The sequence below is a fragment of the Ovis canadensis genome, chromosome 4 (genome assembly GCF_042477335.2).
Source record: "Ovis canadensis isolate MfBH-ARS-UI-01 breed Bighorn chromosome 4, ARS-UI_OviCan_v2, whole genome shotgun sequence".
In the NCBI taxonomy this organism is placed as follows: domain Eukaryota; kingdom Metazoa; phylum Chordata; class Mammalia; order Artiodactyla; family Bovidae; genus Ovis; species Ovis canadensis.
Genome location: NC_091248.1, coordinates 117,453,072 through 117,468,783, shown reverse-complemented (window position 1 = coordinate 117,468,783; position 15,712 = coordinate 117,453,072). Strand labels below are relative to the sequence as shown.

The window sequence follows — 15,712 nt, the reverse complement described above, 5'->3', positions numbered from 1 at the left end:
CTGGAGAAGGAAATGGCAACCCACTCCAGTACTCTTGCCTGGAGAATCCCGTGGTCAGAGGAGCCTGGTGGGCTGCAGTCCGAGGGGTTGCAGAGAGTTGGACACGACTGAAGTGACTTGGCACTAGCACTTCTTAACTGCCAGGAAGTCCCACCCATTTGTTTTTAATCACAAAGCTTTGGATGGAGACAGAAACCATCTGTATGGCAGCACGCGCTGCTCAGCTGTGCAGGACTCTCTGTGACCCCATGGACTGTAGCCTGCCAGGCTTCTCTGTCCATGGCAGTTCTCCAGTCTAGAATACTGGAGTAGGTTGCAACTTCCTCCTCCAGGGGATCTTCCCAACTCAGGGACTGAACCCATGTCTTCTAGACTGGCAGGCTGATTCTTTACCACTGAGCCACCTGGGAAATATGGTAGCATTCAGTTCAGAGCAGTTCAGTCACTCAGTTGGGTCTGACCCTTTGCGACCCCATGAACCGCAGCACGCCAGGCCTCCCTGTCCATCACCAACTCCCGGAGTTTACCCAAACTCATGTCCATAGATATGATTAAAGTGAAGGTTAAAAGTGCCATTTGATTTGGACCTCAATGGAAATAAAATAATATATAGCCAACCCATCACTGTCAAAGCACCCACACTCAAATATCTAGAAGTGACATCAAACCAAGCAAATGCTTTGAGTTTTTCCATTTAGTTATATGTTCTATTTGTTGATTTGTCATAGCAGGCTCTCACATTTTTCAGAAATGTTTGATGTTGCTACTCCCCAAGGTTCGATCCTCCCACCTCTGCTTTTCTTTATTTGTGCTGAGTGAGCTTATCAACGGTCAAAGCTCCAATTTCCTTATACTCTGATGACACTCAAATCAATATTCTCTTCAATCTTTCTTAAGCTCTTGACCTGTAAATTCAACAGCCCACCAAGCATCTTCCCATGGACCATCCACTGCAAACTCAACACAATAAAAATTAAGACAATAATCCTTCAGCTGTTTCTCTTCTGTTTTATTTCTGTCTTGGTTTTCTAGAAATCCATTCTTTATTACGGCCAGAGATCTTTCCAAAACATCTATCCCACACTAGAAGTGTTCAGGAAAATGACTGATACTTTTGTTAATTATGAAAATAAAGATTATGTAGGGAAATCTACCATTTTTTAAAGTCATGCCTAATGAAGTATTTAGGATTGAAGTATCCAGAAATATCTACAAATTGAAACTTGTAAATTCTCAGCCCAAACAGTCAGGCACATAAAATAGGACAAAGTGTTAAGATTTTACAACTCGACGAAATTGATATATATGGGTGCTTATTTCACTATCTTCTGATTTCCTGCTTGAAAAATTGTCTACTACTAACTAAAAAAAAAAAAACAACCATAATAAAAACCACCTATCCTGGGACTTCCCTGGTAGTATAGAGGTTAAAAAACTGCCTGCCAGTGCAAGGGACAATGGTTGGATCCCTGATCCAGGAAGATTCCACATGCCAAGAAGCAGCGAAGCCCGTGTGCCACAACTCCTGGGCCTGTGTGCTCCAATTATTGAAGCCTGTGCTCCGCAACAAGAGAAGCTGCTGCAGTGAGAAGTCTGTGCACTGCAATGAAGAGGAGCCCCTGCTAGCTACAACTAGAAAAAACCTTCGAGTGGCAATGAAGACCCAGCACAGCCAAAAATAAGTATTAAATCAAATAACATTTATATGTAATATTATATATAATCATGTTATAATAGACTATTAAATAATCATAAAAAACACTTATCCTACAATATAGCCAAGCACTGTTGTTTGTTTAAGATTGATTTATTTATTTATTTTTGGCTGTGCTGGGTCTTCATTGCTGCGTGAAGGCCTTAGTTGCAGTGTGCAGACTTCTCATTGGAGTGGTTTCTCTTGTTTTGGAGCACAAGCTCTAGGTGCATGGGTTTCAGTAGTTGCCACATGTGGGCTCAGTAGTTGTGGCGCATGGCTTAGTTGCTTCTTGGCACATGGGATCTTCCTGGACCACGGAGAGAACCTGTGTCCCCAGCACTGGCAGGTGGATTCTTTACCACTGAGCCACGAGGGAAGCCCCTAGCCAGGCACTGTTTTTAAGTGCTGGGGATACAGCAAGGAACACAAAATTCCTGCTCTCACAAGCTTGAGTTCTACAAATATATAAATAAGAAGAAAAACATGAGTGATAAGTTCCACCAGAGACCAGGGTGCTACTTTAGAGTGGAAGTTAGGAAAGGCCTTACCAAAGAGAAGACATTTAAGCTCAGTTTTGAATGACAAGAAGACTAGTAATTCTAGAATGCGAGGCGATGATGATGCCGAGGAGCATTCTAGCCAGAGGGATCACTCCCCAGCTGAGATTCTTTCAGTTGCTTCCCAAAGTCTCCTGAAAGTCCAACTTTCTTAACATGGCAGAAAAGATCTTTGAGCATCTAGCCAGTGGACTTTCTCTTTAGCTTCTTCACGTGCCATTAACTTATTTAATCTTCACAACTACCTTGCAAGACAGCAACTCAATCAGGTGAGTTCCTCAATCATGTTTTATCCATCTCAGTACTCCATGGCTGCATTAAGAGTTGGCTCAAAAAAATGCTCATTAAATCAGCATGGCCTTGGGCAAAAAGCTCTTTAACAAACATTTCCTGGTGGCTCAGACGGTATAGAATCTGCCTATAATGCAGGAGACCTGAGTTCAATCCCTGGTGGGGAAGATCCCCTACAGAAGGGAATGGCAACCCACTCCAGCATTCTTGCCTGGAGAATTCCATGAACAGACTGTATTCCTGGCGGGCTACAGTCCATGGGGTTACAAAGAGACAGAGAGGAGTAAGCCACCAACATTTAACAAACCTACAGGTCTAAACCAGTGCTGTCTAACAGAAACATTAAGTGAGCTTCGTGTGTAATTTTACATTTTCTCATAGCTGCCTTAGAAGTGAAAGAAACAGATGAAATTATAACATTTTATTTAAATATTATCAATTTAACATCGTTAATATAAAATTTTACAGTTTCTGCATTCTAAAGCTTCCAAGTCCAGTGTATGTATATTTCACACATCCCACTGCAAACCGGTCACATTTCAAGCACCCAAAAGCCACCTGTGGCTAGTGGCTAAGTTCTGAGATCGCCCTAAGGCCGCCCAGCTATTCACCTTCTACCACATTACCTGTTCCATTTTTTTTGCAGCCCTTACTGCTGCTGCTCCTAAGTCGCTTCAGTCGTGTCCGACTCTGTGCGACCCCATAGACGGCAGCCCACCAGGCTCCCCCCTCCCTGGGATTCTCCAGGCAAGAACACTGGAGTGGGTTGCCATTTCCTTCTCCAATGCATGAAGGTGAAAAGAGAAAGTGAAGTCGCTCAGTCACGTCTGATTAGCGACCCCATGGACTGCAGCCTACCAGGCAGCCCTTACTAGTATCTCCCAATTCCCTCCGACTATACAAGTCCCTCGAAGTGAGGACTTAACCTTGAAGGGTGCCTGACCCACAGCAGGCGCCGGATCAGGATTGTCCTCGCCTGATCTGAGCCCCTGATGGCCCAGGGCCCCAGGCCTGTTCTCTCGCACGGCCGCCCCTCGCCCGCCCTTTCCCAGGCCCTTCCCGGGAACCGGGTTTGAAGTCGTGGACGTGACTGGGAGGAGTCTGCCCGCCTCGGATTTCCGCACAGGGAGCCGGGCCGCGACCATGGCGGAGCCCACCGTGTGTTCCTTCCTCACCAAAGTGCTGTGCGCCCACGGCGGCCGCATGTTCCTGCAGGACCTGCGCGGCCACGTGGAGCTCTCCGAGGCCCGGCTGCGGGACGTGCTGCGCCAGGCCGGGCCCGACCGCTTCCTGCTGCAGGAGGTGGAGGTGCGCGAGGGCCCGTGGGACGCCGAGGCCGAGGTGGCGGCCGGCGCGGGCGGCGGCGGCGGCCCGGCGGCCTGGCGGGTGGTGGCCGTGTCCTCCGCGCGCCTCTGCGCCCGCTACCAGCGCGGCGAGTGCCAGGACTGCGACCAGCTGCACCTCTGCCGCCGCCACATGCAGGGCAAGTGCCCGAACCGCGACTGCTGGTGAGGCTGCGGGCCGGGCAGGGCGGGGCGGGGCGGCGGGCGGGACGCGAAGGACTCCGCGCGGGGGCCGCGGGCCTGACGCGTCCAGCAGGGAGCGGGACCCAGAAGGAAAGGAGAACAGGGGTCGTCGATCCGGGTCGGACGACCTCTTCTGGAAGGGCCGAAGGGAAGCCCGCGGAAGGTGCCCCTCCGCGTCCTTCGGGCGGAGGCCTCCCCCGCGCTCCCAGCTGCGGAACGAGACGGGAGATCGTCTCAATTTGGGTTTCTCAACCACCTCTCTCCGCCTCCCCCCGCCCCAAATTTGCAGCTTCTTCCCCCTCCCCGCCCCCAGTTCTCCACAACAGGGCCGGGATAAATCAGGACTTTTGAGTTCCTTTCCTCCAGGGGCCTTTTTGCAGCCATTTACGGACCCCGTGGAATTCACGGATCCTTTGTCGAAGAGGTCGGCTCTTCCCACTTAAACACAGTTTTAGCAGAAGAGGGTCTGTGCTCTGTGGGTTTAGAACGCGCAATCTAGGTCGACCCCCGCCGGGAAACGTTGGGTAGGGTGATTTGTGGGAGGTCGTTTGAGTCTGCCTCCTGACTCCATTCTTCCTTGGTCGACTCGAGCGCCCCGAAGTGGGTGGGGGAGGAGGCATGCATTCTTTTTAAGGTTGGGGGATGGTGGGCTGGGCAGCCGTTTGGGATGGAGAAGGCCAGTGCAGACGTCTGCCGACCCCACCGGCTGGGACCCTCCGTCAAAGCAGGTGACTGGGGGAGAGGGTCCCCTTGGCCATAAAGTGTCTTTGTTCAGCGTGAAATGGCTTTGGGAGGGGAGTTACTTTATCCCAGCTTTCTTATTATCAGAACTTACTAGACCGTAAGGGGGTCCAGGGTTTCCCTGGTGGCTTGGACCGTAAAGAATCTGCCTGCTATGCAGAATCTGCCTGCAATGCGGGAGACGGGGATTCGATCCCAGGGTCAGGAAGATCCCCTGGAGAAGGCAATGGCAACGGGCTACAATCCATAGCGTCGCAAAGAGTTGGACACGACTGAGCGACTAACACACAGGATACACGCCAGACTGTGGTTGAAAGCCACCCTAGGATAGGGATTTGGCGATCTGGTTCCATCCTCATCTGGGCCTCTGATCCAGACCTTTGTGGTTCTAGGTCCACCTGCACCCTTTCTCATGATATCCACACGCCTGTCAACATCCAGGTTCTGAAAAAACAGGGACTGTTTGGTCTCAACGAGGCCCAGCTTCGGGTCCTGCTTTTACAGAATGACCCCTGCCTTCTACCAGAGGTGAGTCACCAAGCAAAAAAGTTGGGGAAGAACATCAAATGTTTGCTTGCCCAGGACAGCCTGAGGGGAAGGGGGCAAGTGTGGTACAGTGGTCACCTTCCTGGACTCTGGTTTTGTTGGGCTTTGATACACTTTGACATACAAGGAGTGATGGACCTGTATGGGACAGAAATAATAATAATGGTTTATGGAATTTTTTTTTTTTTAGTTCTTACTAAATGCTAAGTATTGATAGTTCAATTATCTTAAGCTGTTAGTAACTAATGAGTGAAGTATGCCTGTCCCCATTTTATAGGTGAGGCAACTGAGGTTTGATTAAATAACTTGCCCAAGGTCACAGTAAATGGCAGATTTGAGTTTAGTTTTGTCTGATTATGAAGCCTCGGTTTTCTAAATTACCTGTTTATACTTTTGCTGGTTTTTCTATCTAGGCATTTATCTTTTTCTGTTAATTCATAAGATATCTTTAACTACAAATCCCTTTTTGGGTCACATTTGTTACAAGTATTCACCCCCATTTATTTTGGGGGATTTTAGATATTAATTTTAATTGCTTTGCAACTCCATAATATAGTTTCAAATGCTTAAAAAGTACTCATTATAACTGCTATAATGGCAAAATTAGCACACTTGTATCTGTTTAGCTATACACAAAGAATTTTTCAAACAAAAGAGTTGGAATCACCAAAGAAGATATTATAAGAGGTCTCCAATTAAAAGTAGAGTTTTCTAATCTAGCACAATGATTCTGTCATAGACACTTTCTATGTTGGTGACACTAGTGGTAAAGAACCTGCTTGCCACTTCAGGAGACATAAGGAGACACAGGGTCCATCCCTGGGTCAGGAAGACCCCCTGGAGGAGGGCATGGCAACCCACTCCAGTACCCTTGCCTGGAGAATCCCATGGACAGAGGAGCCCGATGGGCTATAGTCCATAGGGTTGCAAAGAGTCAGACGTGACCGAAACGACTTATCACACACACACACACCTTGCCAGAAAGGGGATGGGAAGAAGGGAGGATGTTAGGAAAACAGAGTAGCTCATGATTGTGATCCCCCTTTAACTCAGAGGAATTTCAGGGTCTACAGGGAAGAAATTCAGAAGGCGGGAGGTTTGAGCTAGAATCTTTGGTAGCTCAAAAATGGGTAGAGCTCAGAAATTGGTAGCTGGTAGAGGCTGCCCTCCAGGCAGCAAGCAGTCTATACTCAGAAGTCTGGAGTCAGCCTTAGGGGCTGACAGGCTTCTGCTCGGTGTCCATGTGTTTTCTGATTTCAGGTTCTGAAGCCAGGTTTGGTATGTCACGAGCCAGATTCATTCCAGCCATGTTGCCTGATGCAGTCCCAGCAGCAGCTGGAGCAGGTGCTTGGCAGGAAGGGAGAGGAGGGTGCGGCACCTACAGGACAGTGCCAGTTCTATTTACCTTTAGTGTTTATGGATTTTTTTTTTTTTTGACTAATAGAAACTTAGCGTTTTTATATTGTTAAACGTACTGAATTTTTTTCTTTATGGCTTCTCCCTGAGTGTCCTGAGTCCAGCCTCATCTTGTCGTATTACTGTATGTCAGTGTTCTGTGAGCGGCTGAGGGGTTGGCTGCATTTATGACAGGAGCCTGCCTTCAGGCTGATCATCTGAAGCTGGTGGTGTGTGTCGTGGGGGCTTCCCAGGTGGCGCTAGTGGTAAAGAACCTGCCTGCCAATGCAGGAGACATAATGAGACACTGGTTCGATCCCTGGGTAGGGAAGATCCTCTGGAGGAGGGCATGGCAACCCACTCCAGTATCCTTGCCTGGAGAATCTCATGGACAGAGGAGCCTGGTGGGCTACAGTCCATGGGGTCGCAAAGAGTTGGACACGACTGAGGCGACTTAGCACATAGCACAGTCATGTGGCGCAAAACACGGCCACTTAGCCAGCAGGGACCATGGACAAGCAGGTGGGTGAGGCAGAAATGGTACCTCGCGTCTCATGTGTGAAAATACCTGATGATCCCTTTTTACCTCTCTGCCAAAGATTCAGTACACAGTGCAGGTCCAGTATTTGTAAAACATCATAAGGGGTGGGACTTCCCCAGTGGTTCAGTGGTTAGGACCCTGCACCTCCATTGCAAGGGGTGCAAGTTCCATCCCTGAATGGAATAGGGGAACTAAGATCCTGCATGCCATGTGGCGCCCCCCCCAAAAAAAACAGTGGGGCCACGTATCGCAGTGTGTATGGACATGCTAAGTTGCTTCAGTCGTGTCTGACTCTGTACGACCCTATGGACTATGGACCACTAGGCTCCTCTGTCCATGGGATTCTCCAGGCAGGAGTACTGAAGTGTGTTGCCATGCCCTCTTCCAGGGTATCTTCCTGACCCAGGGATGGAGCCTGCATCTCTTACTTCTCCTGTATTGGCAGGCAGGTTCTTTACCACTAGTGCCGCCTGGGAAGCCCAAATATTGTGATATTATGATTTATAATAAGAAATATATATTTGCTTTTCATATCTGTCTCTGGCACAGAGTTCCTAAAACTTTTGAAATTTCCTGAATGTTGAGAGCAATAAAACATTACTTTTGTTATGTTCATGTGATGACTTTTGAAAAGTTCCTAGGTGACATGGGGGCTGGTTTCCCTAAGAACCAATTACATGATTAGAAGGTTGGAACTTTCAGTCCCACCCCCAGTCCTGGGAGGGTAGCGGGCCTCGAGGTTGAGTTCAGTTAACAGTGGCCAGTGATTTAATCAAGGAAGCCTCGGTAAAACCCCAAAAGGATGGGCTTTAGAGAGCTTTCAGGCTGGTGAACACGTAGAGGTCCTGGGAGAGTGGTGGCCATAGAGTCTGGAAACTGTACCCTTCCCCCATGCCCTTTGTGTCTCTCCCATCCAGCTGTTCCTGAGTTACATCCGTTGATGCTTCCCTGGTGGTGTTAGTGGTAAAGAACTGGCCTGCCAGTGCAGGAGGAGGTCTAGGAGATGCCAGTTCGATCTTTGGGTCAGGAAGATCCCCTGGAGAAGGAAACGGCGATTCACTCCAGTATTTTTGCTTGGGAAATCCCATGGACAGAGGAGCCTGGTAGGCTGCAGTCCACAGGGATAATAAACTGGAAATTTAGCAAGTAAAATGTGTCTTTGAGTTATGTGAGCCTTTCTAGCAAATTAATTGAACACAGGGAAGGGGTTGTGGGAACTTCTAATCTGTAGCTAAAAGATCAGAAGCACAGGTGTCAACCTGGACTTATGATTTGTATCTGAAGTGAGGGCAGGCTTGTGAGTGGTGATTGGGTCGATAAGTCGTGTCCTTGTGATCCGATGGACTGTAGCCTGCTAGGCTCCTCTGTCCATGGGATTTTCCAAGCAACAATACTGGAGTGGCCTGCTATTCCTTCTCCAGAGGATCTTTCCAATCCAGGGATCGAACCCGGGTCTCCTGCACTGCAGGCAGATTTTTTTTTTTACCAACTGAGCTACCAGGAAAGTCCTGGGCTTGTGGGACCAAGCCCTAGCCCTTAACCTGTGTGATCTGACGCCACTCCAAGTCTGTCTCCTGGAGATCACGTCAGACTTGAGTTAAATTTGTGGGATACCTGGTCAGTGTCCGCTGAGAATTGCTTGGTGGTGTTGGAAAACACACACATTGGAAATATGAAAATATACTTTGCTGATACATTTGAAAACTTTCATGAAATGGGCAAATCTCTAGAAAAATATTGCATGTCAATATTGATTCAAGAAGAAATAGGAAACCAGAATCATTTTTTTAAAAAATAAAAGCATTCAAATAAAAATGTAAAAAACTCACAAAATCAGAAAGTTTGGTAAGTCTTCTACAAGAGAGTATTAAGCCCTTACGGGTCTATTGCTCAACTTTAACATATCTTGAAGGAATAGAGTATTCTGATATGGGGGCTAGATTTGGGATCTATTTTCTTTGATCTCCTGTACATTCTGGAACCAGTATTATACTGTTTAATGAAAGTATATTATATTTTAAGATATGATGTTATGAGTCTCTATGCCCTTAAGTCTTTTTCAAACGTTTTCCCTTTAATCGATTCTCACTTGTTTCCTTTTTTAGATACGTTTTTACAGTCATTTAAATTCCTAAAACTGGTTTATAGGAATTCTTTGGGGGAAGTAGGAATTGCACTAAAATTGTGTGTTCATTTCAGAAAATTGGCATCACAATTGCAGGTAGGAAGCCATTTAAAAAATTTATTGATTGAGATATAATTGATGTACAGTAAGTAGTATGTTAGTTTCACATGCATAATGTTTAAATACATTATGAAATGATCACCAAATAAGTCTAACAACCGTCTGTCTCCATACAATTTTTGTTGTTGTTCAGTCGCCAAGTTGTATCTGACTCTTTGTGACCCCAAGTTTGCCCAAGTTCATGCATATCCAGTGAATCAATGATGTGTTGGATGGCATCATTCCATACAGTATTGACCATATTTTTATGCTGTATATTATATTTGTGTGACTTCCTTCAAGACGGGAAGCTTGTACCTCTCAATTCCCTTCTGCTGTTTCACCCATTGTCCACCTCTCTGTCCTTGGACAACCACCCCCTTGTTCTTTGATGTCATTTGTGGTATCAGTCCCTGGTCATCTGGTCATTTGTGTCCAATAGAATTGCCCACATTTTAGGTTTGACTAATGTGTTCCTCTAGTATCATGTAACATGTTCCTGAATTTACTGTAAACTGATTGATCTGGAGCTTTGATTGGATTTAGGCTTGAATTATGTAGCAAGAATTTTTTGTACATGTGGTATATTGTTAGGGTGACTAATGGTCCCCATTTGCCTGGGACTGAGGGGTTTCCAGCCTTGTCAGACTTTCCTGCTAAAAGGTCATATTTCCTATTGCATCTTGTCAGGAGGTACACAATGTCTGGTCCCAATGCAAATATTAACAGTGCTCCTTTTTAAATGCCCTTGTCTGGATAATAAATTATCTGATCACGCTGCCTGTCCAGATTGGTTTCCCTGGAGGCAGAGGCTGACATAGGGATTGAGGTACGTGTGATATATTGAAGAAGGGATCCTTGGGAAAAATCTGTAAGGTAAAATAGTGGGAGGAGAGAGCTACAAGCAAGATGGAATGGCCTTGACTTGATTCACACAGAGGCTTGGGAGCAAATATTACTAACTTTGAGGTTCTAGCTTTGAGGCAGGGTCCAGCCTTTTCTACCTGCACTCATTGGCTACCGGCTTTGGGAGAGGAGGGCAGGCCAACTGTGAGTCAAGGTCAGAGAGGGGCAGCTGAATGTTAGTTGCAGCTAGGAGAGATGTGGGCCTTCCTAGGTGGCTCAGTGGTAAAGAATCTGCCTGCCAGTGCAAGAGACGTGGGTTCAATACCTGGGTCGGGAAGATCCCTTCAGGTAGGAAATGGCAACCTGTTCCAGCCTGAAAAACTCCTTGGACAGAGGAGCCTGGTGGGCTGTAGTCCATGGGGTGGCAAAGAGTCAGACACGACTGAGCCACTGAGTACACACAGGAGAGATGTGAGTGGAGGAACTATTTTATACCCATCTGCCTTTCACCCTTGGGGACTTTAACAGCCATCAATGATCTGAGGGTGCCATTTAGAGATACCGTCCTTTACTGTCTTGAGATACGGTGAACGCAAACATCCTTAGTGTTGCTTCATTTCTGTACCAGGTCTGTTTGCTCTACAACAAAGGTGAAGCCCTCTATGGTTACTGCAACCTCAAGGATAAATGCACCAAGTTGCACGTGTGCAAGTCCTTTGTCAGGGGAGAGTGCAGGCTGCAGAAATGCAAGCGGTCCCATCAACTCATTCATGCTACATCCCTGGAGCTGCTGCAGGACCAAGAACTGGAGATCTCAAGTGTCGTTAATTTTCAGATCATTTCCACCTACAAGCACATGAAGCTGCACAAGATGCTAGAAAATAAAGGTGAGACTATCAGAGATGGACAAAACACTGTCCACAGTGCAGTGCTGAGCTGGAAGTGAGTCTGAGGAAAAAGCACTTTGTAGGTTGATGGCTGCTGGGTCCTTGGGAGGCTTTATCAGTCAGTGTTCTATGATATTGAACTGTGCTTCTAACCAAAGGAGGGAGGGTCGGGTTCGAGTTTATTTTCAGCACTACCCCCAAGTGTTTGGCCAGTGTAGCTTCTTAGTAAGTTGGAGATCAGGAAGTGGGAAGAACAGCCTAACTTCTTTGTTAGGAAAAAAGAGGGCTTCCCTCGTAGCTCAGTCAGTAAAGAATCTACCTGCAATGCAGGATACCTGGGTTCGATTTCTGGGTCGGGAAGATCCCCTGGAGAAGGAAATGGCAACCCGCTCCAGTATTCTTGCCTGGAGAATCCCATGGACAGAGGAGCCTGGCAGGCTACAGTCAGTGGGGTCGCAAGAGTCAGACATGCCTTAGCGACTAAACCACCAGGAAAAAAGAGGAGGAAGGTTGGCTAGAAACAATATATAGTTATCCATACTGGAAACATAAGGATAATGTAGAGATGGCTTTCTTTTATTAAATTGAAATAAAATTTTTTTCTTAAATTTTTAGGAAATTTTAAGCACATTACAGAAGAATTTGGAAAATAGAGAGTAGAACCAAAAATCACATATGACTCACCCTAATCCACAATAATTGGTACCGTTTAATTACAGGCCCTTGCAGCCTTATTACTAGAAAATACCAGTCCAGTGGTGGTCAGAGTCTGCGGCAGTTTAGTACCTTTTGTTCTCATGTTATACAGCATCATAAATATCATCCCATATTACTGCATGGTCTATCCTTTTTTAAGGTCTATAAAGTGTGAGCTTCCCTGGCGGCTCAGCGGTAAAGAATCCACCTACCAATGCAGGAGATTTGGGTTCAATCCGTGGGTTGGGAAGATCCCCAGGAGAAGGAAATGGCAACCCACTCCAGTCTTCTTGCCTGGGAAATCCCATGGACAGAGGAGCCTGGCGGGCTTCAGTTCATGAAGTTGAAAAAGAGTCGGACACAACTTAGTGACTAAACAACAACAAAGTGTGGTTTGGTCTTCTTTTAATTATAGTGTGAGGGTATTTATTCCATGAGATTTGCTTATAGCTGAAAATCAGAGGGTAGTAAGGCTTGAAAGAATTGCTGACGGAAAAACCAGATATCCAAAATCAGAGCCTCTAAGCTTTAACATGGAAGTTCCTCGTGTTGGAATAGTAGAGACTGACCTGATGAGTGGTGGCTTGAAGGTAGGGAGGACTCTGTATGTATCAGTGTCAGAGGCTGTGTTGGTGGGTCCCTAAATGGTGGCAGGGACCTCCCAACCTATTTGATGAGTAGGGCCTGTCCCTGTCTTCATCTGGTCTTGTGTAATGGGTCTCTCGTAACTATGAATTGTGACTTTTTTTCTTGCTGTCGAGTATATAAGTACGTATGTAATTTTTTTTAATCCGGAAGACATGAACTCTCTAAATCCAGAGCACTGGGAGTCTTACCAGAGGTCTGACTAGCTTGGGCTGATGCTCCCAACATAAAACGAAATTTTGAGTGATAAAGGAGTATCTTAGGAAGCCTTGTCTCTTTCTTCTTCTTTTTAGATAATTCAGCTTCTCCTGCTGAGCATTCCCAGGACCTTGAGAAACGAGGAGGACACGTAGCTGGAGCTGCAGAGGCTCGACCTCTGGTCTCTGGCCCTGCTGCCTCAGCCAAGAAGCCACGTGCAGGCAAACCTTAAGGGACGTCAGCAAGATAAGAAGATTGTCCAATCGGAAGGGCTAAAAACAAAGCTTCTGTTGAGATTTGATTTGTAACTGTTCATTCACTTAATCGTTTATTAATAATAGCCATAATAATATCTACCTCACAGGTTGTGGTGAGAATAAAAGAAGATGGGAAAGGAGAAAATGTCAGATTGGGAGGATGAAATTGGGGCTGAGTGGTTGGGGGTGAGGTTGGATGTTAAACAGGCTAAGAGAGTGTAAAACCTGGAGGGAGATGAGGTCAGTTCAGTTCAGTCAGTCCTGGGCAAATCCTGCAGTTCTGGAGAGCCTTCCCAGGCTGGCTGGGTAGAGTTCTTAAAGACACAGACTCCTGCTAACCTCTTCTGGAACCCAGCCAAGTGCCTATCTATACGTCCCTATACAGAGTTTACCTTGTGGTATTCAGAGAGTACACACACTTTATACTGCTTTTTTTTAAATAGTCCATAGCATTTCTCCATATGTGTTCACATTTATAAAGCATCATCATTTTTTATGCACAGATACACTCATATATCATCCTTTGCTTCACTAGTTCCATTATTCTGGGATATTTTGATTCTTCCAACAAATTTTGAATACAGCTCTTCTTAAAATCCACATAATATTAATTTTTAAGTTATTCTTTGCTTTTGCTTCACCTATATAGTTGCTGAACGATACTCTTGATTTTCATTTCTTTAAAAATATATGCAGGAATTCCCTGGCGGTCCAGTGGTTAGGACTCTGCATTTCCACTGCAGGGGGCACGAGTCAAAAATATATTGTCTATATATGTATGCCAGTAAATCCTTTTCTGTGTGTCTTCTTTCTATATGTCTTTACTTTGTACAGTTTGCACGTGCCCTTGAATTGCTGGAGCCCTCTGTGCTGATGTGAGTTGGCCTTGAATTAGGTTCCTTAAAGTTTTTATAAAAGGATGATGACTGTATATGATATGATATCCAGCCCTTGCGGATTCACCCTCAGCCAACTCCGCAGAGAATTTAACTTTTGGGTGCTCACCAGAGATTTCTACCTCACTCTGTCTACTCTCCATTTCTTATTAAACTTTTATCAAAGCTCAGATTCCTATAGTGGGAAGGAAGGTAAAGGTTAAGTCGCTCAGTCGTGTCCAACTCTTTGCGACCCCATGGGCTGTAGCCTACCAGGTTCCTCCGTCTGTGGGATTTTCCAGGCAAGAATACTGGAGCGGGTTGCCATTTCCTTCTCCAGGAGATCTTCCCAACCCAGGGATCGAACCCAGGTCTCCCGCGTTGTAGGCAGTTCCTCCAAGTTGTGTCCATTCTTTCTGTGATTAAGATGAACCACCAGAAATCTAAATACCCCGCCCATTCTGTACTGACTTCCTGCTTCCTCGTTTCTCTCTGCCCCTGCCTACCCAGCCGGCTCTGTCGAGCTATACCCCAGTTTAGTTCTTTGTTTTCATCAAGAGGTACCACAGAGATCAGCTTTGTGAATTTCTTTCCTGTGTTTGTTGTAGTAATAGCCCAAATATTGGTGTGTAAAGTTGTTTTCTTTCTTTTTTTTAAAATTTAACTGTCTGGCAATAACATAACATTTGAGGAATAGGCCAAATTGGTGAGCTTTTCATCCAGCTGAATTTATTTAATTTAGAAAATTTTTAATCATGAAAATTTTTCTTTTCCGTTGAGTGAGATGAGTAAATATGTCCTTTTTAAAGTGAGAAAGTGCTGTGTTTTCTTCTGATGGACAATGAGAGCCGTGCAACTTAATGCTAATCCCTTCACTTTGATTGCCAACAACAGTATTTCTGAAAACTCTTAGGTTTTGCATATCTTGTTTCTTTTTTCCTTGTTATGATTGCTCCTGGTGATAACTTTGTAAGAAAAATCTTCATATTTTATTATGACTTGCATTTTATTATTTTACTATTATATTTCTTTTGTAAGCCATGTGAAATCCTTAATGGAAACAGTGTAGCATATAAAAGCATATTCTTTACATCTTTGGTTGATTCATACATTATTGTGTTCTTTTTAAAATTTTATTTTTGTATATCTTATAATTATGCCTTTATATATGAAGTTATTGACTCTCTAATCTTTGTTGCAATATTTTATTCAATTCTATAATATTCCATTTTAATCTTTGTTCCATTAGCAGTCATTCTGTATAAACATTTTATGTACTCGTACCTGTCTCTCTTATTTTAACTTGATGAGTCGGCTGTTGGAGAGTTAATCAGGTTAGAGTTTTCTTTGACAATCCATCAGGGCTTATCAGATGAAGCTGCACATCTACAGGCTCCCTCAACTCCAAATACCCTAAATTGAATGACTGACTTTCCTTCAGACTTGTTCCTCATTTTGTTCTTAATTTTGAAGTGTCCCCACCAAATGACTTAGGTGAAAACCCTGCAAAGTGTCCTCTGCTTTTCTCCTTATTCCGTGTCAGATTGGTTACCCCATGTTGGAGAATTTTCCACCTTAAAAATCTCTCACATTTTTGCCCTTCTCTACCCCTTTCTTTGCATCCCCAACCTACTGCCTTTATGTAAGCCCTCATCACTTCTTGTATTCATTTTATAGATGGATAACTGTGGTTTTCAAGTCATGTCTTGTTAGAATTTTGTGGTAGGAGTTGGTAGCCCCATTGTAATGTGCACTTCAAGGATGGTAGTGCCCTTGTAATTTTTCATGTAG

The 15,712-nt window shown here is 45.3% G+C and overlaps 1 protein-coding gene across 1 annotated transcript; it reads left to right on the top strand.

Moving 5' to 3' along the window:
* Nucleotides 1-3,568: 3,568 nt before the first annotated feature.
* Nucleotides 3,569-15,204, top strand: ZC3HAV1L (ZC3HAV1 like). The gene is made up of 4 exons (XM_069588492.1): nucleotides 3,569-4,052; nucleotides 5,204-5,339; nucleotides 10,992-11,250; nucleotides 12,885-15,204. Exons 1-4 carry the CDS (start codon nucleotides 3,688-3,690, stop codon nucleotides 13,019-13,021), a joined length of 897 nt encoding a protein of 298 aa, XP_069444593.1. The 5' UTR covers nucleotides 3,569-3,687; the 3' UTR covers nucleotides 13,022-15,204.
* Nucleotides 15,205-15,712: the final 508 nt, after the last annotated feature.